This window comes from Pollachius pollachius (assembly GCF_949987615.1).
Source record: "Pollachius pollachius genome assembly, chromosome: 8".
Classification (NCBI taxonomy): domain Eukaryota; kingdom Metazoa; phylum Chordata; class Actinopteri; order Gadiformes; family Gadidae; genus Pollachius; species Pollachius pollachius.
In genome coordinates, this window is record NC_136941.1 from 12,817,562 (window position 1) to 12,842,723 (window position 25,162).

General features: G+C 45.9%; 1 protein-coding gene across 1 annotated transcript in view; it reads left to right on the top strand.

The window, feature by feature from the left end:
• Positions 1–1,625: 1,625 nt before the first annotated feature.
• LOC307078856 (A-type voltage-gated potassium channel KCND3-like) overlaps positions 1,626–25,162 on the top strand; it is a gene marked incomplete at both ends in the record, with an annotated part of 90,092 nt that continues 66,555 nt past the window's right edge. The window contains one exon of the mRNA XM_079740860.1: positions 1,626–2,725. Coding sequence (XP_079596986.1) covers positions 1,626–2,725 — 1,100 coding nt within the window. The remainder of the gene's footprint in view (positions 2,726–25,162) is intronic.

Below are 25,162 nucleotides of genomic sequence, written 5' to 3' on the forward strand. Positions count from 1 at the left end.
AAGTACCCAAGGCTAGGAAATCTAAATTTCACCCTCCGTATGACAAAGACAAATGCTTATGCCAATGGATACTAGTGATTTCCAATTAATTGAGCCCACATGTTTGACTCTTGACAAAAAAAAGACAATAAGAATGAATAAAAAAAGATCAACGTGCTTGAATCACATTATACCTTTCCAGTCGTTGCTCCTCAATGAAGTTGCGTGTGCTTTTGAAAAAGCGACGTGACGTCTCCCTGCCAGCTCACCTCCAGAACTCAGACGCATCCGCTGCGATGTGAGCGCTCCTAAAAACCCACCGACGCAGCAGCCAATGCCAAAGTGCCGAGAGAGAGAGAGAGAGAGAGAGAGAGAGAGAAAATAAGAAAGGATGAGGGAGAGAGAGGGAGAGAGGGAGAGAGATAGAGAGGGAGGGTAGAGATATATGGAGAGGGAGAGAGAGAGTGAGAGGGGAGAGAGAGAGACGCGATACCTCAGTCTGTTCGTCATTTTGGAGAACGAGGGGTAGTGCTCTCCACTCGAATCCATCGACTGCCGAGCATTTTCCAAGTCAAGGCGTTCTGAGCGGGTGTCGGTTTTGCTCGGAGGGGTCGACGAGGTCTTCCGACTATTTATTCCAACAACATAATGGGGGCACATTAAAGCAGTGGTGCGTGTGCTAAAGCACAATTTATAGCGTGGCTATATTTAGTTGTCGCCTACTTTGCCTAAGAAGTAAGTATATATTTATCAATGTTCAGGTTTTGCCTATTAAAAAAAACTTGTTTCTGGATTAAACGATTTGTGAAATTAGCCCGTCCAGTCCACCACGCGCATCTGAGCTGCCAGCACGAGGACCTTGGATTTCTTTGGACTTTTACAATTTTTGTATCGGTAAGTTGTCACGTGATTAAAACCTATTTCAGAAAATGTGAGCGTAGACATTTTCATTCTAACGATGACATGTTCTTCAGTGATGATGAGGATTCAAAGTGTGTTTAATGGGGCTTGAACATGGGTTGGAGTGCGTACAGCTCGGTACAGTCTGGAGGGCTGTAATGGCAGGCGGTCGCCCGTCCGTATGCTATTGGTTGTAACTCAACAGGTTTTGACTTGTTCGATTTTTTGCCAGGATTCTGTAACAGATGGTAATCCAAATCGTGGCTGGCATTTGTGTTTGTTGGAAAGCCGAATTCTGAGAAATAGAGCGATTGGATTAGGGCGAGTTTATTTTGGTAATCGAAATCTAATATATATATACATAAATATTTATATAAAATGAATCAAACATGTTCCCTTTTTATTTTTATTTTTTTCCAAAACCCTGACAATCCCGTCTGCTTCCACTCTTCTGCATCCTATGCATTGCTCTTACATAAACACTCGTTCCCTCACGCAGCTCCCCTTATATCCTTACGTCCTTTACACCTCACCTCGCACCTCATTTCCCCTTCCTCTTGATCCCCCTCTTTCTCTCCTTTCTATGGAACATGTACCTGTCCTAAAGCCCTCCTCCAGCATAACCTAAACCAGGTACCCCACCTGCTTCTCCCCCACCAGATGGTGGGTGAGCTGAAGCCGAGCTGCTTGTGAAGGTGTGAAGGGGACCCCCGTCTCTCTGCACACCCCCCAAGCCAGGACTCGCCATGGCCGGAGTTGCGGCCTGGCTCCCCTTCGCCCGGGCGGCGGCCATCGGCTGGATGCCCGTGGCCAACCTGCCCATGCCCGTGGCGCCCAACCAGAAGAACAAGCGGCAGGACGAGCTCATCATCCTCAACGTCAGCGGCCGGCGCTTCCAGACCTGGAGGAACACGCTGGACCGCTACCCGGACACCCTGCTGGGCAGCTCGGAGAAGGAGTTCTTCTACAACGAGGAGACCCACGAGTACTTCTTTGACCGGGACTCCGACATGTTCCGCAGCGTGCTCAACTTCTACCGCACGGGGAAGCTGCACTACCCGCGCTCCGAGTGCATCTCGGCCTATGACGAGGAGCTGGCCTTCTTCGGCATCATCCCCGAGATCATCGGCGACTGCTGCTATGAAGAGTACAAGGACCGCAAGCGGGAGAACGCCGAGCGCCTCCAGGACGACCAGGAGGACAACAAGGACAAAAAGCCGCCCAACATGACCTGCCGGGAGACCATGTGGCGGGCCTTCGAGAACCCCCACACCTCCACCATGGCGCTGGTCTTCTACTACGTCACCGGCTTCTTCATCGCCATCTCGGTCATCACCAACGTGGTGGAGACAGTGCCCTGCGGCACCTCCACCCACCAGAAGGAGGTGCCGTGCGGCGAGCGATACACGGTGGCCTTCTTCTGCATGGACACGGCGTGCGTGATGATCTTCACCGTGGAGTACCTGATGCGGCTGTTCGCGGCGCCCAGCCGCTACCGCTTCATGCGCTCGGTGATGAGCATCATCGACGTGGTGGCCATCCTGCCCTACTACATCGGTCTGGTGATGACGGACAACGAGGACGTGAGCGGCGCCTTCGTCACGCTGCGCGTCTTCCGCGTCTTCCGCATCTTCAAGTTCTCCCGCCACTCTCAGGGCCTGCGCATCCTGGGCTACACGCTGAAGAGCTGCGCCTCGGAGCTGGGCTTCCTGCTCTTCTCGCTCACCATGGCCATCATCATCTTCGCCACGGTCATGTTCTACGCCGAGAAGGGCTCGTCCTCCAGCAAGTTCACCAGCATCCCCGCCTCCTTTTGGTACACCATCGTTACCATGACGACGCTGGGGTAAGTGGATCATTTTGGAGGATTGCGCTACGTGTGTGTGTGTGTGTGTTTTTGTTTGTGGGGGTGTGTGTGTGCGTGTGTGTGTGTGTGTGTGTGCGTGCCATAGTTCATTGTGAACGAATCGTGTCAGTCTCATTTTGTGTTGATCCATTCAAAAAGCTTTCACTTCAAAACTGCATCCATTATATTTTGTTTGAAATTATCGAAAGGCAGAGAACACTGGATCCGGAGACACTGGGGCATTTAATGAGAAAATGATTCACATAGAGAATGGCAAGTGAAGGTCACCTCATAGAGAAAAGGTATGACAAACCCAAAGAACAAATCCATGAGGGATCACTCCCTTTGTTCTCTGTGTCTTAGGAGCTGGGAAGAATTACATTTTAAAAATGCATAACGCCACAACACTGACATTGCTGTTTCCTTTAATCACCCGTTCCACATTACTCTAGTTGTGGGTATTAAAAAATGAAACGGCTCCCACTGTGTAAAGAGCACCTCCGGGAAATATTAAAATGTTCGCAATGTTGAACATTGTTGTTCACAATGTTGTAAAAAGTAACCAAATGAATCAAGGCTCAGCTTTTGAGCACCCAGCAATAGACACAAGCCTAATTATTGTTATGGAAAATAAGATACTCCAAAAAGGCCGGCATGTTTGCAGTTTACAAGAAAAAACGAATTAACCTGTGGCACCGGCTCTGTCACTTCCTAATGATGTGTCCCTAGGCTTTGAAGGACTTGATCAAGATGAGGGGCATATGGAAGGATCTTTATCGTCTACTTACATCCCACTGTTATTTACAGACATTTTAGGAAGAGACACCCATTTGCATTCATTTTATTAACCATGCACATGGTGTGTGGAAAGGCAAACATGCACGACTGCAGACATAAATAAACAGTCAAACACACCCACATGTATAGACATGAACTTGATCAACAATAACATCCAACGCATATAATATATGCAGATGCCTCGAGGCAAACAGACGCACACACACACACACACACAGACACACACACACACACACACACACACACACACACACACACACACACACACACACACACACAAACACACACACACATACAGAGACACACACAGATCCCCCCACACACACACATATAAAAAAACAGAGGTGGGTTATTGCATGTGTGTCGGCTGAATCGTGGTTGGGTGTCATGAGTAGCTGACATAGATTGGCATACCCAGCGTCACAACGGTATCAGGCAGTTTACAATTGCCTGCATCATGCTAAATGTCACAATCACCGATGTCACAAATGGCTCATCGCTCATCAACAGTCACCGAGATTCCTCTCGAGTTCTGAGGGATCTTTTTATTCCTTCTGACAGAGAGAGAGAGAGAATAAACAGCCAAGCCTTGGTTGTTTACGCCAGTTATGTCCCTATGGTGAATGAACTGCAGTTACATAGCATATATATTTTCTAACCAGTTTCCACTCAAAGCACTTTCCAACGTGTGTCTCACATTCACCAATTCATATGCGACTGTGTATTCACACAGCGACGGCAGAAGCCACCTTCCAAGACTACCACCAGCTCCAGGGGAGTTGTTCATGTTAGACGTCTCGCTCACGGACACCTTGACCCTTGGCCACGAGTATCGAACCGGCAACCTTCCATTGCCAGACAAGTGACGACCCCCTCTACTGCCTCAGCCACTAGCGCCCCTAGTCATCAAGAGTGGGGAAATATAGACACTTATCTGGTCTTCTGTTGCAATTAGCGCCCTGATCAGTGTACGTACGCATGTGTGCGCACGCGTGTGTGTGTGTAGGAGGAGGGGTTCAGCATTGCCTCATCAATAAGGCAGGGGGCCAGTGGTGGGTGTCAAAGTGACTAATGATGTGGCCCGCTGCATCTGCTGACTAATGTAAACTTGGCTGACATTGTGCTCTATGTTGCCTCTTTATGTCATACACACACACACGCACGCACACACACACGCACAGACACACACACAGACACACAAACACACACACACACTCACACACACTTTTTCTCACACTTGTCTGTTGATTTATAGATATGTTTCCCCATGTGATGCGGGAAAGTCTTTGGCCTGGGGAATCTTTGGGACGGTTCTGCAATGAATAAGGTGTTGGAGTGTTTCTTGAGCGTCAGCCGATGCATCCAATTACTCTGTAACTATGCTCTGTCGTACGCCTTCCCGGCACTGGACCAATCTGTGAACTGGCAACCTGTCATCTACTTGCAGATATTTAGTCGTCTGAATCTTTAAACACAGAGAGGTCTCTCTCCCTCTGTCTTTCTGTCTCTCTCTCTCCCCCCCCCAGCCCCCCACCCTCTCTCTCTCTCTCTGTATCTCTCTTTCTACCCCTGTCCACAATTGTTTGGTTGTTTGGTGTGCCTTCTGCGTTGCAATCCCCTTGTATCACCTACGCTCCTGTTTCATTTACTGCACAGTTTTATTGCCCTTTGCTTCAGTGTGTATAGTGTCTGTGTGTGTGTGTGTCTCCGCACACTGAGGCATGCCTGTAAAATCATTTTAGCTGCGTGTTTGCGTTCACTTGTAAGTAACACTGTTGGCTGCGATGGTGTTTGCACGCCGATGCGGTGACTTTCTCTTGACCCTGGCGACCCACCGCTGTGCATATTCACGCTGGTCTGACCCCTTGGCGGCTCTTAAGACCCGTATTTGTCTACTGGACAATAATCCAGACGGAATGAGAAACAGCAATCCCACAGAAGCAGCAGCAGATAGAGGCAATGAAAACAGTTTACACTGCCACATTATAGGGTATTTTTTTTTACCTTACGTGGGAAATTAAATTGGTTCCATAACAAATGGGAGACATTTGAAAGCAGGAGGAGAATATAGTGTGTGCTAGGGGGGTAAGGATGAGGAAGGGTGTGTGACGAAGAGAAAATACGCAGGCGGTTCACTGTGATGAAGGGATACGATATGAGAGGTGAAGTGCAGAACTGTGGGACGCAAGACCTGGATGAAGGGGGAGGCAAAGACATGTTGCCTTAACACCGTCTCTTGCAATTCGACCTAAATCCTGTCACAAAGGCGCTGTTACTGCTACAAAGAACATTTGGTACCAAACACAAAAAAAAAAAAGCTTAGCCTAAATCTCACACCCAAAGGCATGCAAGCAGGGAGGCAGGCAGATAGTGGGGGTTGAGGCTTGAGCTGTTGCAGAGACAGTTAGGGGAATATGACAGGGATTTTGCACCAAGCTTCTTAGCCAAATTGATTTCGATCATTGAATGAGTATCAGCGGTTGGATTTATCTCCAGTGGGTTAAGCTGGTAAATGTCCTGTGGCAAAGGTGATGAAACGGTTTTGAAATAAGTGACTAGTGTTGAGTGAGTGATTGGCAGTTAACTGCAGACTACTTTGCTGGAACTGCAGTACAATTTTGACAGAACATTTTTTGTTCAAAACAAATCCAATACTTACTTTGTTATTGGTTGGATATGTATGATATGCAGGCCTATATGCCCATGGCGTAATGCAAACTCACTGCACCATTGGGAATGGTGAAATTAAATTGTAGTTGGAATACGCCACACTATTGCAGCTGCAACGCGCTAAACTGTTATTAACGCAAGCACTAAGATGCGTGGCGGTCATTAGCATGGCGTCAACAGCACAGGATTATTAACCCGTTTTAAGCCCAGGTGCCTCTGATCACCACTCCCCAACGATCGATGCATTTCTCTTGCCGTGTCTCCCAGACAACCGCAGCAAGACCGCTCACGTATACCTAGCCCCCCCTCCCTTGGCCGGCCTTGTTTTTGGATTTGGTCAAAGGCTGGCTGCGCGGGCCTGCAGACGGATACAAATGTGTCTCTGGCGTAATTTCTTTTTTCTTTCTTTATTCAGTTCAGTTTTGGAGGCTTTCCAGGAGCAGGCTTGTTCTATTGAGTGGCCGCTGCCACAGCCCATATGCCTTGAATATGTACGGGCCTTCCTTCGCTCTCACCCCAGACACCTCCCTCTGGATTTATTACACATTTATCTTGAATGCAAAAGCTTGTGTACAGCGCTAATCAATGCAGACGGGTGAGTATTGGCAGGCCGGTACGGAGGGAATGGGCCCTTGTTACACCTTGTAATAAATTGATGAGGTAAGGTTAACAACACTAAGGTATAATTGCAAAGCCCATATGCCTTGAATATGTACGGGCCTTCCTTCGCTCTCACCCCAGACACCTCCCTCTGGATTTATTACACATTTATCTTGAATGCAAAAGCTTGTGTACAGCGCTAATCAATGCAGACGGGTGAGTATTGGCAGGCCGGTACGGAGGGAATGGGCCCTTGTTACACCTTGTAATAAATTGATGAGGTAAGGTTAACAACACTAAGGTATAATTGCAAAGCGCTGATTTCAGCCGTTCTTCATCTAAGATATATGAGGGTGGTTGCTATCCCCCGTTGGGCCGGCGTCAGCTCCCTGCATCACCCTGTCTTTGTTAAGGAAGAGGCGCTGACTGATCCGTCTCTGGGGGGTGCTGGGAGGCAGATTGACTGGGAGTGGTGTTCATCACGGCTGGGCGCTACAAGTGGATCAGAGGGGGCAGTTATTTAGCCCTTCATATGTCTGTAGAATGAATGGATTGCTGATGGAGGTGGGTAATAATAATAATATGATATTATTGTTAATGTGATTATTATTAACCATTCATCATCATCATCATCATCATCATCATCATCATCATCATCATATTCGAAGTAGGAGAAGGGACGCTCAGTTCAACAACTCGAATAGTAGAATTGTAATGTATTACCACATTAAACAATATTATGTCATATTTGAACCTTAGTGCTAGTGACACAAAATAATACATCAGGTTTAGTATCCCTGCTTCTTGCGGCCAGTGAAGATGAACTGCATTGCTTCCTGCGGTGATAAGCTTTAATGGCCTATGGGTCTGAGGATGAATCAAACTGAAAAGGCGACAGTTCACCTTTCGCCCCCAAGTTGCGTATTACACAACAGTGACCACAATGTGAACCCCTCAGCCAATAACAGAAATACCTTTAATCTAAAAATAGACACACTTTTGGCCACAAACACAGTTGAGTTAAGAAGTCTACTGGTAGACAGATCTGGGCTGTACGGGAAGGTGAGCATTTTATCGTTCCTATTAGGCCTATGTGCCATATTTTAGTTAGGTGTGTATGTGTGTGTGTGTGTGTGTGTGTGTGTGTGTAACAGGCATACATTGAGGAAGTGCACTCACCTGTTTTACAGTCAACCCACTGACCTATTGAGGCTGGTTCTATAGAGAGAGCAGAGGGAAAATGCCACAGAAAGGAGATCCAAATATAGACACACAATAACTCTATTCTCTCTCTCTCTCTCTCTCTCTCTCTCTCTCTCTCTCTCTCTCACTCTCTCTCTCTCTCTCTCCCTCTCTCTCTCTCACTCTCGCTCTCTTGCTCTTGCTCTCTCTCATCCTACATTACTCTCACACAATTTTCTTTGCATACTCGTTTTACCCTCATGAATAGCAGTTTGTGTGTGTGTTTGTGTGTGTGTGTGTTTTACTACTGATGAGTGTCTAACTCGGCATTGACATTTTATTTGGGCGTCATGTAATCTGATGAGCCTTAAAGGTGCTGTAGGTCTGTTTTTAGAGCTATTTCTTCTGTTTCGTTTGTAAATAATGGAACAGCCATCCGTCAGCGGTTAGTGAGTGTATTGCGATGTGAGAATACATTTTTCAAATTGGCTGCACCGGCCTTTATGTATGCCAATCTTGATTTTGGCCTCCCGGCTAGTTTCTGACCATCTCTACACTGAGTGATGTGTGGGAATCTGTCTTTCAGGTCTGTCAGACGTGAAACTAAACACTTCTCAATCTTGGTCTTTTCCTCTCGCTTCTGCTCTTTTCCTGCTCTTCTCTGCTCTTTCTTCACAACTCTGAAATCGGCACCTAAAGCTGCATGAATGCATGCATAAATAAATACACTGCATATAATTGCAGTAATTCTCCAAATATATTTTCCATACATTCCCTATATCCGATAGATATTTATTAGTATCGTAGCATTCAAGCTGTCCGAACACTCTCTCCATCATCCCGCGGTTCCCCTCACCTTGCAGGCTCTTGGTTCCTCCTTGGCAGCAGACAGACAAAGCACCATTCCATAACCTCGATGGTGGCGTTGTGAACGTTTGAAGCATGGTTTGAACAGGTCTATAAAAGAGCCCTGTGCACTAGCTGGAAGAGTGTTCTGCCTGCTGGGCGTGTGTGTGTGTGTGTGTATGTCTGTGTGTGTGTATGTCTGTGTGTGTGCGTGTTCTCTCTTCCCCTCCATCCCCCCCCCCCTCCTTACCACCAGTCAATACAACACCTCCTGTTTCTCTCCGTTCTCCCCTGCAGACCTGCCACCGCGCCGCTAACACATGTCACATTTCAACGTGCTGGCTTCTCCCTGGTTTGGGTGCTGCTGCTGTTGTTGTTATTTTTGTTGTTGTTTTTGTTGTTGTTGCTGTGTATACTTATTTCCCCCGCTTTTCATGCAGCACTCTTGGATGGTTTCCCATTTCTTGAAAAGCGTGTATAGAGCGCAGAGGTCTTCCAAGGCCGTGGCAGACCTATTTACCTGGCCCCTCGTCAGATGGTAAGGGAGACAAGGAGAGTGTGTGTGGGGTATGGGGGGAGGGGGGTTTGGTTGAAGTGGATGTGTGAAGGGTGATTGACAGTGCACGTCTTTGAGGAAGGTTTTCTACTATGTTCTTGGTGTTGACACCTCAGCGATGTGTGCCGCATGTCAATGTCGCTGCAGCGGCGGCTGTCCCGTGATTGGACGGTGTGTGTCTGGGACGACAGCCAGCTCAGCTAACCTGGCCATAGTTATTGAGAATTGTTCCTTATACATGCTGCAGGTACTGCCGCATAAACAAAAAGTGGTGTATGACATTGATGGAGATTGAATCCCTCTCTCTCTCTCTCTCTCTCTCTCTCTCTCTCTCTCGCTCTTTCTCTCTCTCTCTCGTGTTCTTTCACTCGCTCTACTCTTTCTCTCTCTCTCTCTCTCTCTCTCTCGTACTGGTTTCAAATCGTCTGATTGCAGTTATCACCTTCTGGCCAGCTCTTCTGTCCCCAGGGGTCCTACTGAAAGACGTGTTCACGTCTACCCCTCAAGAGTCTAAACTCTGCCTGCTTCCTCAGCTCCTCTGCTCATTACCACATATAGTGAATAGGGAAGCAAACGAAACCTTTTCAAATACGATTAGACAGAAAACGCAGGCTTTATTGTCCTGAAGGAAGTGTATCTTGGACACATACAGTATCTGCTGTATGTGTGTGTGTGTGTGTGTGTGTGTGTGTGCCCATGTGGTTGTGTGCATGTGTGTGTGTGTGTGGTGTGTGAGCCTGCGCGACAATTCCATTGTTAGATTTTGCAGCCCATAATTTACAAGGACTCGTTGGAGAAGATGATTGCAGACTCTTAGTTAGACTAGTGCTCTTGTCCTTTCACAGGAGTGGCCCCCATACTTCAAACTGAGCCACTGAATCCAAACAAAAGATTCAATATTATAGGATTATATATTCTTTGTACCATCCAGACATTATATGTCATTTGAAATAGACTATGGGGGTTAATATATATGAGAGCTATAATGGTTGAAATAACAGTTTACATTGTCTTAGACAGGATGAGCACCCGCTGAAGGACTTAGATTAATCTTCTTTTCTTCCAGAGATGAGCCATTTGAAGTATGCCTTGTTTTCTTATTGTCTCTTGTTGACACCGATACACACGTGTGCTCGCCGCCATCTTCATCACCATCATCTCTCTCTCTCTCTCTCTCTCTCTCTCTCTCTCTCTCTCTCTCTCTCTCTCTCTCTCTCTCTCTCACTCTCTCTCTCTCTCTCTCTCTCTCTCTCTCCCTCTGCTGTTATCTCATCCCTTCAGTCCTGACATACAGTAATTCATAAACCGTGTTGTACGCTGATTATCCCGGGTGACAAAAGGAATTGTTCTGCCACATTAAATCTCTGGGGATTAATGCCCGTCTCCCGAGCCTGTGTCCCCCTTGCCGTGGTCCCCCCCCTGCGTGTGTATTTGTGTGTGTTGTTTGTATGTATGTGCGTGCATGCTTGCATGCGTGAGTGGGTCTATAGCTGTATCGGATCCCTTCTCCCCAGCCTCTTGTTTGGTACAGCAGGACGTTCCCTGTTAGAGGGGATGTGTTGACCTGGCCGGCTAATAAGAGGACACGGCGCATTTCCTCTGCGCCCCCGAACAAGCTGCCTTGTCGGGGCGCCTAGAGGATCATCTCCGAAGCTCCAATTTCGGTTCCATTGGAACTAAAGCAAAAACAATAACAGGGCATTTCTGGATCATTTCAAAGCCTCAATCATGTGTAAACAATAAACACCTCTCTCTCTGTCTCTCTCTCTCTCTCTCTCTCTCTCTCTCTCTCTCTCTCTCTCTCTCTGTCTCTCTCTCTCTCTCTCTCGGGGGTGCGGAGATCCTTCATTCATTATTGCCATTCCTACGGGGAGGTAGCCCCCGACGGTCCGTGTGCTACAGACGATTCATGAAGAGGATTTGGGTCGTGTCCTTCACAAAGCCCAAGAGACAACTTTTCTCACACTCTGACTTCTTGGGGGGATTACCCATTCTGAGAGGATTAAAGCTGCCATTGGCCGACAGAGAGCAACAACGCTCGTCAGGAGCACTGAAGTCAAGACATGGCTTAACATAACTAATAGATTATTTTTTTCGCCCTTCAATGGATGAGTGGTAGCGATACTAATTCAATATCCCAAGCCTTCGCCGGGTGTTATGCCGGTAGTGAATAGGAGCTCCCTGAGCAGCCCTAACACGAAGGGGCCTCGTTCCATGAAACACAACGCAAATTATAATTTCAATGTAACAACGCACAAATGACCTCTACAATAGAAACTTGCACACAAAAAAAGTTCACGTGGAATAGCTTGTATTTGGCCTTGTGAATAACGATAACTTATTTTCCCGAGGCGAAGCATACACCAGTAGGAGCCTTGTTTAATGACAGGGAACCAATCGCATCGAGCCGTGAAACGATCTGAGTGGTGCACAGTTGAGATGGGCCACTCTGACCTTGATGTGGTCCACAGCCTGTGTGGAGAGCGTGTGTGTCCCAGCGTCATGTAGTAAGGACACCTCTAAACGTGGCCAGCACTCCCCTTGTCGCCCGAGCCCCGATGGCACCGGGCTGTGTTTAAGCCGAGCATGAGAGAGCATGCTCTCAATTTCCCGATGTGTTTCTGTTATATTGCGGAACAGGGCGACATCTTTATGAGTCAAATGAAGTGAGGGGGTTGGGGGGGAAAGTCGCTTAATTCGATCTTGCCTAGGGTCCACCTTCCTGGCTGTTCAATTTGGGAACATGTCATTTTTTTGACCGCCAGCTATCAATTCCCGACTTTCCTTTCCTTTTTCTATTGAAACCCACTGCTCTCGTTTTTGACAGAAATTATTCAAATTGATTCTGGACACGATCTACGTTGATTTTCATTTCCTACATATGACACCACTAATCTTTCTTTCAATCTAGTTTCATTCTGCTTCCTGTGTTATATGTATTATATGTTTTTATCTTATCACTTTTGGCTCCTTTGCTATGGTCCTATTGCACGATTGTGTGGAACTAGAATCCCCGTCTTTTCAAATCCAGAGGACCTAATTATACCGCTGTAAACGGGTACAATGCAAGCTTTACACTGCCTTACAGGCTTACGCAATCATGTCGAGAAGAAGTACAAATCCACACACACAAAAACACACACACACATGCACACACACCAACAGACACGTACCATGTGCACACATAGGAACACACACATACCCCCACAACCGACCTGCGCTTGGGGCTGCAGATTACTGTTGAATGTTAGTAAACTGCACCTCGTAGGGCTGTTTTTACAAAGGTCCATTTTGTGTTTAATGTCTACTCGAAACCAGACCGTATTCCAATTAATTTAGCCGTCTCTGTACTCTCTGCTCAACAGCCCAGGGCCTGTGTGAGTTGCGCAGCAGGAAAAATCTAATCTCTGGATGTGGGGTGAGGTGAAATGAGAAAAAACATACTCCCGCTATTCATTATGAACACCGAGGGAAGCAGTGGATGAGAAGGGAGAGGGGTGAAACGGAAAAAAAACGCACACGATCAAAGTGGCTATGATTTGAACGGAGGCTCTTTAAAAATACACAAAGAACGGCGTGATGCATGACACTAATTGCCATTCACAGTGGGTTGTTACGTTTCTGCCAGGTTTCTCAGTAATGAGGAGATAAATACCCTCAGTGGGTCCCATACTGCTGAGGAGTTACTGCAGATATTCCTCTTTGCTGCTCGGGCAGAAAGAGGGATCCAGCGCTGAGAGACTGCAGTCCCTGATGCTTCATGGACTAGGATTAGGATGGTTGGCGTAACCTAGCAGGGATGCTTAACAGAAAAAAAACAACCCGAAAGATCCTTTGCGGCTTACAATTGACAAAATCTAACATAGCAAAATAAAAAAACAAAATACCATGATTTGATATTTATTTTGTACATTTTAGTCTGAGTAGTAATCCTCACGCATAGAGCCATAGCACTGATTTGCACTTATTTGCTTTCCAAGTTCCTTTCTGCCTCCATTAGCATTATGGATAATCATGGTGGGAGCATTGAGCAAAGGATGAATGGGTAAATGCAGATCATGCCAAGGTGATGGATGATGTAGACGACTCCCTCAGATCATAATGGATGTTCTCTGCCTGGGTGGACGGCAGTTGGCAGCAGGTGGGTAGACGTGGAATAGCATAGTCATTCGAGGTTCCACATGGCCAGACATAGACCTGTGTGGCCCCAAGGCCACAGCTCTATCTGCACTCCACAGCATTCAGGTTAACCTGTATAGAGCAACAGGTATGGGAATAATGGCTTTATATCGGTACTGTGGAAGAAAATATAGAAGTGCTGCACAGTATTCCCGCTATTATGTTAAGATGACCCTAGTGAATAAAGCGGTCTGCATACTACGAAATAAAATGATTTTTCTTTGGCTGACTGAGACCAAAGAAGTACTTTGCAGATGGACTTGTTTGGTCACTGAACCTTGCATTAGTGAAAACCAGTGGGAACACCACAGGACGGGGAAATACATGCCAAAAATCGTGCTTTTCTGCCTAATCAGAAACATGTTTGCATTGCCATCATGTTGGCAATGCAACATGATGGCAAGTGAGGTTGAGGTATGCGTCTGTTAGTTTTGGCTGCAATCAAGTCATTCTTACGACCTCGCCAAACCTATTTTTGCATAAAGTATGCTGTCCACTTGACTTGATTCCCATATACAGTAGAATCACATATAAGTTCCCATTTTAATTATATTTTTATGCAATGTTATTGCATTGAACTATTATACTGTATATATTATTGTATATTACATATATACTATCGTCCCCTCATGAGCTCCATGAGCTGTGAACAAATGCGCGTAGGCCTTGTTTGGAGAAGATGCCTGGTTGTTTACACTATCACCGTGTCTAACTCTGTATTCTTCCGGTATTCATGTCCAACGGTCAAACAGCTCGAGGCATACAGTCTGTACAATCTGTGCTCTACTGCATAGGTCAAGTCAAAGGTTAACCCTCTGATCCCTCTAGGGGAGAGCAGGTGAGGGGCTGAATGGGGGACCACACAGCCATATTGAGGAGCAGTGTTGCCTGCCTTCACCACACAGAGTTACACCACAGGGGACTGCAAAGCAGACTGAAATTAGGAAATGATCAAATTTTGGTTGTTACTATTTGCTATTGGTCTACCTTTCTATCCAAAGTGACTCTTTCACCTGCTCATGAATGACACGTCTCATTCATGAGAGAAGGGTTAGGCATCTTGCTAAGGGACGCCTACAGCCCGACTGCTGTGAAACCCCCCTAACCCCCAATGTGCATGCTATAAAATTCTAGTCAAGATCCTCTGTTCATGTTCAAAAACATTCAGTCTTGGATGTAAGACCCCCCCCGCGCCCCCAGCCCGCCTTTGACACCGTGTCATGGTAAATGTTTGCTATGCTGGCCGGGCCTCTTCCTCTATTCCCGACCTGCCCAGATGACCTTCAGTGGGGGTTTTTGTGAGAGTTGAAGGGAGCTATACCTGCCGCACCGCAGACACACACAGAGTCAGAAGGAGAAGGTTGAAGAGGAACAGAGGGGCAGGGGGGTGAGGACAGAATATACAATGCATTGTGAGGCAGGATGCACAGGTTGTGGGACATGATGTGTGTGTGTGTGTTGGGGGGGGGTGATGATGGAAGGGTCACGAATGGGGATAGGTTGTAAAGAGGCAGCTAGGATATGAGGGCTTCGGGCATGGTTTTCCGAGTGTGTGTTTGAGTGGAGGCTGAACATATAGGACAAGGCAGCGCTACAGCACAGACACTGAGTGTCGGTTTAGTGTCCCACAGAATTGGAAAGGATACATTATTAGCAACAGTGTTGGAAGTTATTGCTGGGCACCATTGGTAGATGCTGAGGCCGGTGGACCTTCTCTTAAACACTAGGTTTTAGGTTTGTGGTGGGTGTGGGTGTTTGGGTGCAGGCGTGAGTGGATGGTGTGGATGGGAGTAAGCACGGGAGAAAGGCTGTGCTTTGAATTGGTGTTCCTTGCAGAGTGGTTCTCAGTGGTCTGCTTGGCCTGTACTCTGGTCTCCAGCTGAAAGGTTGGCACGTTTTGTTCCAACAGAAAGCAGACGATAAAACAGAAACAAATTTGCTTTGGCCCTTTCTCCAAAAAGCCGCACAGTGTATGCTGTGCTCTCAGCATGTGTGTGAGTGAGTGTGTGTGTGTGTGTGTGTGTGTGTGTGTGTGTGTGTGTGTGTGTGTGGGTGTGTGTGTGTGTGTGTGTGTGTGCGTGCACACGTACGTCTGAAGCCAGAGTGTGGTCGGTTGCTATGCTTGTCTCTGCTTGTGTTTGTGGGTGTATACTGGCCACTATGTTTGTACATTTGTATTCATATGCTTATGTGTGTGTGTGTGTGTGTGTGTGTGTGTGTGTTCATCTAAGAAAGGAGATTAAGAGGGACATATGCAGACAAAGTTGCATAGAGCGGCAGAAGAGTCTGAAGATGGACAAAGTTGCATAGAGCGGCAGAAGAGTCTGAAGATGGAGACACGCAGGGACACTAAAGGACAGGAGGAAGAGAGAAAACCTTTTAAACATAGTGACTTGCAGGCAGAGAGATGACCATCAAAACATTGATACTTACGTTGTCCAGAAGGAAGCCAAGAGACCTCCTATGAAGACAGATACATACAGGCGCAGGGAACAGTTGTTTGAAGGGCCCTCAACATCACCAGAAGCAGAGCGACAGTCTTATGAGGACAGAGACATGGGGGAACAGGTCACCGCTGGACATTCCTGCTAGAACAGGGTCATGGAGGGGCAGAAACCAGAGAGACAGTCCTATGAAAACAGAATCATGGAGGAACAGGTATCTGAGGGACGGTCCTTGTACAACAGGGAAATAGAGGGTCAAGAAGCAGAGAAACAGTCTTATGAAGACAGAGACATAGAGGCAAAGGAGCCGACAGAAAGTCCTATGAAGACAGAGACATAGAGGGACAGGAGGCTGAAAGGCTGACCTATAGAGACAGAGACATACAGGTGGGGGGAGGCAGAGAGACGGTCCTTGTCGTATAGGCAGATGCAATTACGTTCAAAGCAATGGCCGAGAGGAGTGCTATTCATCAGATCCGTCACAAGAGAATGATTAGATAAATGCTTTAGTGAGTGGAGGCTGATCACAGCGCATAGTGATTGATGTGATAGCCATACAATTCAATAAGTGGCTGTGGCCTCTGCGCCACGGTGCTACAGCCACAGATTAAGATGTGCCTCAAATGTGAATTTGTGGCGCCTTCAGTCGGCATTGAAAGAGCAAAGAAGACGCCTTCCTTTCTTTTCTTTTTTTCTTTATTGGAAAGCGACTGCTTAGGAAAGGATTTGTCCCTGCAGACGTCTGCGATTGCAGTGACAAATCGCAGATTACGTCGATTATTTGCCCAAATATTTGCTATTGTTCACAGTGGCCTAATCCTCTATTCTGGGGTATTTTGTTAAAAAAAAATCCAATCATTTAAGGATTTGGTATGATTAAATGGTATCATGAGATAAATCCTTTTTTTTATAATAGTGATGTATGAATTTAACTCTGTTGCTCTACTTAACATTTATAACCATCACACATAGGAGTACTCAATTTTGTAAAGGATTTCTATGTCCATCTGGCGATAGAAATATCTGCACATACTCCTCAATGAATTGGTTTCAATCATTGACTTTCATTCGTCTTGTCCATACACACAGATGTAGAGGTATGTGATGTTAGCACTCATTGCTGGAGCAAAGAAGTGAGTGTTGGATCAGCCCTTGACAAAGTCTTCCCCAGTATCTGGTTTGAACACCTATTGGCACATATCACACAGTTGATCTATAAATAGCAATCATCCACACTCTCTTCATCCACCCCCTCCGTCTCCGTCTCAGCCACCCCCCTCCTCTCTCTCTCTCTCTCTCTCTCCCCCTGCCTTCCATTTCTCACATTATGCCTCCCCCCTCAGCACACCTCCTTCCTCGGATGTGTGCCCTCCGTCTTCACAATATGCTGTACATTTCAAACTCCCTCCTTCTCTCTCTCTCTCTCTCTCTCTCTCTCTCTCTCTCTCTCTCTCTCTCTCTCTCTCACACACACCCAGTCAGCCAGGCTGTTCTGGTATTGGGTTGGTGCGCACGCGGGAAAAACCCACGCAATGCATAACGTGTGATTGGATCTCTTCCACCGATGGTATTTTGAACGTGTTTATCTGCCCGTAATACGCTGTTTGGGTTGGAGTGTTCAATTATAATTATACTTTGAACGGATGTCGAGGAAAAGCTGAAATAAAAACATAGGCACATAACACACACACGCGGACGCACGCAGGGGCTGAGGCATTTGTAAACGCTGGGAAATCTAAATACATACACACAGACGCACTCCATCTCTCACCCGTCGTCCCCAGCCTCACTTTCTCCCTTACACTTTTTTTCAACACCCCAATCCTCTATCTCCTGTTTTTAGACGCAGTTCCTCGACGAACGTGTTGATGTCAATAACATGTTTGAACGCATATGGAACCATTCTATTTATAGGCTCTCTGTGTTTTATCTGTTTGCCTCCCATCTCTTCTACCTCCTCTGCCTCCCACTTCTTCTTCTCTCTTGCGTCAGCGGCAGGTCAGCTAAAGAAGAGAAGAGACAAACAGAGCTGAAGCAGAGCTTGTGTTCGGAGAGAGCAGGACTTTAAACCTTTACAGCTTACAACCGGTGACTCATGTCTGCTGCTCCACAGTATCAGACACCTTGGTTGTCCCCGGCCATCCGCTTATAGGTCGGTCAGCCCCCAGGGGGATCGTGGAACCAAAGTAACTTTTGTGACCTAAACATTGAGTCGGTTTGTGTGTGTGTATGTGTGTACAGTGGGGCAAAAAAGTATTTAGTCAGCCAGCAATTGTGCAAGTTCTCCCACTTAAAAAGACGAGAGAGGCCTGTAATTTTCATCATAGGTAAACCTCAGCTATGAGAGACAAAATGAAAAAAAAAATCCAGAAAATCACATTGTCTGATTTTTTAAGAATTTATTTGCAAATTATGGTGGAAAATAAGTATTTGGTCACCTACAAACCAGCAAGATTTCTGGCTGTCACAGACCTGTAACTTCTTCTTTAAGAGGCTCCTCTGTCCTCCACTTGTTACCTGTATTAATGGCACCTGTTTGAACTCCTTATCAGTATAAAAGACACCTGTCCACAACCTCAAACAGTCACGCTCCAAACTCCACTATGACCAAGACCAAAGAGCTGTCAAAGGACACCAGAAACACAATTGTAGACCTGCACCAGGCTGGGAAGTCTGAATCTGCAATAGGTAAGCAGCTTGGTGTGAAGAAATCAACTGTGGGAGCAATTATTAGGAAATGGAATGCATACAAGACCACTGATAATCTCCCTCGATCTGGGGCTCCACGCAAGATCTCACCCTGTGGGGTCAAAATGATCACAAGAACGGTGAACAAAAATCCCAGAACCACACGGGGGGACCTAGTGAATGACCTCCAGAGAGCTGGGACCAAAGTAACAAAGGCTACCATCACTAACACACTACGCCGCCAGGGACTCAAATCCTGCAGTGCCAGACGTGTCCCCCTGCTAAAGCCAGTGCATGTCCGGGCCCGTTTGAAGTTTGCTAGAGAGCATTTGGATGATCCAGAACAGGATTGGGAGAATGTCATACGGTCAGATGAAACCAAAATATAACTTTTTGGTAAAAACTCAACTCGTCGTGTTTGGAGGAGAAAGAATGCTGAGTTGCATCCAAAGAACACCATACCTACAGTGAAGCATGGGGGTGGAAACATCATGCTTTGGGGCTGTTTTTCTGCCAAGGGACCAGGACGTCTGATCCGTGTGACGGAAAGAATGAATGGGGCCATGTATCGTGAGATTTTGAGTGAAAACCTCCTTCCATCAGCAAGGGCACTGAAGATGAAACGTGGCTGGGTCTTTCAGCATGACAATGACCCCAAACACACCGCCCGGGCAACGAAGGAGTGGCTTCTTAAGAAGCATTTCAAGGTCCTGGAGTGGCCTAGCCAGTCTCCAGATCTCAACCCCATAGAAAATCTTTGGAGGGAGTTGACAGTCCGTGTTGCCCAACAAAGGCCCAAAAACATCACTGCTCTAGAGGAGATCTGCATGGAGGAATGGGCCAAAATACCAGCAGCAGTGTGTGAAAACCTTGTAAAGACTTACAGAAAACGTTTGACCTCTGTCATTGCCAACAAAGGGCATGTAACAAAGTATTGAGATGACCTTTTGTTATTGACCAAATACTTATTTTCCACCATAATTTGCAAATAAATTCTTTAAAAATCAGACAATGTGATTTTCTAGATTTTTTTTTTTCATTTTGTCTCTCATAGCTGAGGTGTACCTATGATGAAAATTACAGGCCTCTCTCGTCTTTTTAAGTGGGAGAACTTGCACAATTGGTGGCTGACTAAATTCTTTTTTGCCCCACTGTATGTGTGTGTGTGTGTGTGTGTGTGTGTGTGTATTCGCCCAGGTCTGTTAGTTCAGATCTTTCAATTTGTTTCTTTGGTGGTGGTTTGGATCTAAGATCTCTTTCTCTGTCACTTTCTCTCTCTCTCTCTCACTCATATTCTGTATGACTCTCTCTCTCTCTCGCTCTCTCTCTCTCTCTCTCTCTCTCTCGCTCTGTGTCTTCATAAGGAAATAAGGAATTGTGTGTGTGTGTGTGTGTGTGTGTGTGTGTGTGTGTGTGTGTGTGTGTGTGTGTGTGTGTGTGCCTGCCTCTCCACAGGCTGCTTTGTGCGGATGATTGCCTGGCCATAACCTTCCCAAGCCCATCCTCCATTATAAATTCACACTCCCATTTTCAGAAAATCAATAGCACCGTTCTGAGCTGCCTCTGCGATTAGGACGCTGTGACTGTCGTTATGAGTTCAAGTGTGTGTATCATGTCGGGGCAAATCCATTATTTTTTCCCAATCTATTCAGGCGTTGTTGTTTTTTCCTAATAACCTCATGCAATCACGCACACACACACATATAAACACACAGCCACACAGGCTCTTAAATAGATGAGGAAGAAAGAAATGGAGAGGGATACGTCCATGTAGAACGAGTGAGAGCCGAACACAGAGCCGTACCTCTTTGCTGCCCACCGCAGCATCCCTGGCGTCCGTATGTAAACAGGCCCCCTGAAGCGGACAACGTATCATGCAAAGTAGAGGTTCCCGTCTCTGTAGAGACTCGAGACAATAGGTCAAGACAATGCAGAGCAATCTCCTTGCAAGAGCATCACTGACTCAAGCTACCTCAGCTCTGCATTGTTGTTGTGATAGGGGTGGGTAGGCAGCAGGGCGAGGGAACAGAGGGAGGTGGTGGTGGTGGTGGTGGTGTTGGTGGTAAGGGTGGTGGAGATAAGGGTTATTGTAGCGGAGGTGGTGGAGAGGGTAAGGTTGGTGGAGGCGGTAATGAAGGTGGTGGTGGCATCAGGCTGTCGTTTCGGAGTGTGTGTGTGTCGGGGTGGGGGTGGGAGGTGGGTATACTAAACGCACATAAAGGATGCGGCAGATATTGAGCGATTGCCATTGTTGCAGCGCGAGGCAGATGCATATACCAAGACCTCAGCCATGCACACCATGGATTATAAGCGTATCACAGCACGCCATACATCACAGGTCTGCATCATTGCGTTGCTGGCGTGCTGACGTCGCTCCGTTATGGTACATAACACTCGGAGGACAGGCGTGGACAGACCCGATGAATAATCTGTCAGTTAAGGGAAAAATACGTTGCATGCACACAAACACATGCACACACACACACCAAATTGATTATTTTAATTTCCATTTTGTGTTATGAAAGTGCAAAAGCAGGGTTTGTTCAGAGGCTGGATAGAGCGTACAAAGCTGTGTGAGGGAGAAACGTTTTAGATAAATGCGGTCAATTAAAAGAATAATTGCCCTCAAAGCATTACGTCAAGTCCCCCCCCTAATCCTTTCCACAATCAGGAGATACACCCTGTTATCTATGTGCAGCAGAGGCAGAATTATTGTGTGTGTGTGTGTGTGTGTGTGTGTGTGTGTGTGTGTGTGTGTGTGTGTGTGTGTGTGTGTGTGTATGTGTGTTTTAGGCTAATGTCACGTTTTTCCGAGTGTGTGCACATAAGCCCTTTAATGCACATTTTGTTGCCATTAAGATAATCCTGTTATTAAATTCTCTTTGACACCCTACTCATTCTGCAGAGGTAATTAATTTCACACCTATCATAATAAAAGTGAAGAAAAGCAGGACCTACTCAGTGTGAACGGTTACAACATAATACACAAAAGTAATTAATCTATGTTTCCAAGGAGATATCTATAGGAAGATGTATGTGTGTGTGCCTGTGTCCATGTCTGCCTGGATGCATATGCATTATTCACATATTATGTGTATGATGCATGTATTTAATACATGCATTATATTGTCTATGTAGAGATAGGGTCAGAGGTGGAGGTTTAAGTAAGAGCTCAACAAAGTTTTAGCTTAGCGTTATAGCATCAGCCTGAAGGGACACAGAAGGGTGAATGGTGGAGAGGGGAGAGGAGGTAAATGAAGATGGAGAAGCAAGGTATGTGAAAGAAAGAGAGAGAGAGGGAGAGAGAAAGAAAGAGAGAGATAGACAGAGAGAGAACGAGCGCTTAGAACCAGTAAATAAAATTGGAAGATCTGCAACAGCAGACAACACACACACACACAACACACAACCAACTCAATGTTGAGGTTACAAAAAGTTACCTTTGGTTCCATGATAGGTCAGTCAGCAGGGCAGGACCGACCTGCTCCTCATACTTCTATGCTTCTAACTTATTGCTGGAAAGCTACACCTAGTCTTGACAGTGAAGGGGAGACAAGGCTGCATAATGACCCAGAGATGAATTGTATAATCAATCTCCCTGTCTCTCAACCTTGGTTGCAGCTGCAGGCGTCTGACTCGGCGGGTCACTAGGCGGGGGAGCGTTGATTGGAGCTGGGTTTTCACGGAAAGTCATTTAGTCGGGCGGGATTGGGAGAGGAGTGGCTTCTGAAAGCCATCTGACAGAATCCCGCAGATTGACAAGAGCGTACGCTGACCTCTTAACCCCGCCCTCCTTGGAGCTAGCGTCGTGAGGGAGGAAGGGAAGGAAGGGTTTTTTTTTTTGGAGTGTGCGTTGTGTTTGGTCTCAAGAGCGAGAAGGAACAGTGGTATCCTGTCGTGACACCGAATCAGATGGTGGTGATAGAGGAATGAATGCAGGAAGGAAGGAAATAGCACCCACTTTTATCTAACAATTGAAGCTGTACTGCTTGACTAAATGATGATGCTGTACTCTCTAAAATGCTGAAGATGCAGTAATAGTAATCTTTATAGCTCCTGTTTTGTTTCATTCTTTCTTTAAGTACTTGGATGATTGTCAGAGACTGATACAGTAGGCTTTAAACCTAGCTAATTCCTTTTCGATTCTATACTTAAGTGTAATGTACCATGCATTTAATGGAATAAAACATGGGCATTTGACTCTTGGGTATCTTTCCATCCTCACTCCCCTTCTTTCTCGTTTACTTTTCTCTTTCTCTCTGCCTCTCTCACTTGTCTATCTCCCACTGTCTCACTCTATATACCTATCTCTGACTCTGCTGCATCTCTCTGTCACTCCTCCTCCTCTCTATCTCTCTGTCTCCTATACTTCCACTCTTTCTTACTTTTTCGACACCTTCATGTATATAAAAGAGAAACGGAGACTCAGAGAGCTGTAGGTGGGAGAGTTGAGTAAGTGAAGAGGCACAGTGAAGAGACGTTCAGGTCAAATACTCTTATGTAAAACACAAAGGGAGCTGCAGGGAACAAGGAGAGTACTGCTACTGCAGCGATGAGACTCAGGGCAGATTTGGCTTTTGTGGGATTATCACAATAGAACATTTTGATGCTGTTCCCCTAGTTGACCTCTGACTTTTTTGAGTTTATGGTTTTGCAAAGTTTTGGGTTCCAAGCTGTCGCCATGGCCCTCCTCTCTCGATTTGAATAATGATTGGCAAAACAAAAGTATGATATTTGCTTAATGTAATGTAAATGATTGTTTGGTAGGACTTTTGCTATTGGGTATCTTACCACTTTTATATCTGGTACCAAACTCCCACAATTGCTTGGACATGTTTTTCCCTCAAGTCTCCACATAAAAGAACAGCTAATCCACAAACTCTTTAAAAGATGCTAGTATAAATATTCTAAGCTCACAAAAATATGCTAGGCTAATATAAATATCATCGAGCCAATGTCATGTAAACATGCTAGGCTAGCTGAGCATAGTGGCGTGGGCCGCACCAACGGCAGGGAAGACAGCAGAGGAGCCAACCCCAAGGACGGTATAGTTCAGATACGTAAACAGATACATAGACAGGCTGACTAACTCAGGAAAACAAGCACTCAGTGAAATACAGAGAGGTACTGATTGGCAGAAAGACATCATTTATATTCACACACAAACGCAGTCACACACAAACACAAACACACAGACACACTAACACACATATTCAGCTGCTCATTATCCACTCTTGGTATTCAGTCAACACGTCTGGCTTCGGATGCCAAACTTTTTCAGCCTGAGGAAGCAAGATTGACTACTTTACATTCCCACTTTTTCATTGGTGCATTCTCTTTTAACATACACACGTTTTGCCTCTGTGGCCTGAGCCAGGCTTTCCTGCTGAGAGCAGAGTGGAACACATGAGGGGTGGAGCGTTATCGAGAACAAGTCTTTCAACAGCGTCCCAGGCTTCAGGATACCTTGCTTTGTTTGAGCCTGAAATGATTCTTGAAGAGGTCAAACTGAGAGGTATTTTTCCTACTGATGGACTAACGCAAGAAGTATTTCCACATGTATCTTCTGTCACAGAGGGCTTTAAAAGCAGCAAAGTTTTTTTTGTATTAACAAAGTAATATTTCTATATTTAAAATTACTTTCTGATAAGTTAATGACCTATAGTCGCCTATGAAAAATAGTACTCCTAGGTTTGTTGGCATTCACAGACTTACAACCTCATTATGTTTGCTGTGTGTTGCTTTGAGTTATGATCAGAACGTAGGAGACCTTTATTGAGTCAGCTTGCGTTCTCCAATGAGATTGATGTCTCTTTGTAACAGATGGACTAGGCAAAAAGCAAAAGACGACAGGTGTGTATGCTGGGGGAACAGCAGAACAAAATAAATGGAGAGAGAGGGACATACAGAGAGAGAGAGAGAGAGACAGAGATAGATAGAGAGAGGGTGTAGGTGGATCAACGAGAGAGATGGTTAGAGTAAAAAGGAACAATCCAGGGGAGGGAAAGAAAGAAAATATGCGTAGATCAGATAATTTGACATGATTGATCTGTCAATCGCATTGATAGATGGGTGAAGAAATCGATCGGGGGGAAATGTGGAGTCAGTGAAAAGAAAGTGTTGGGTAAGAGGAGGTGCATAGGAGTGAAGATTAGAGGATATGAGGAGGGCAAACATGATTGTTAAGAAAAAGTAGAGGGGAAGTGAAACGTAGGGAAAACAAATAAATGGATGGATGAATGAATGAAAGGATGCAGGGATGGATGGATGAACTAACTCAGAGGTAATTTTATTTTACTTTAATTCATCCTTCAGCATGACCTCTCTGTTTGATTCAACATTAATGCATGTGTGTTTCAATGTGTGTGTGTGTGTGTGTGTGTGTGTGTGTGTGATTATGCATGCGTAATGCATATCTGTAGGGAGACGAGCGTTTTCAACCTTAATTCGATTCCTATTCGTATCAAGAAATGC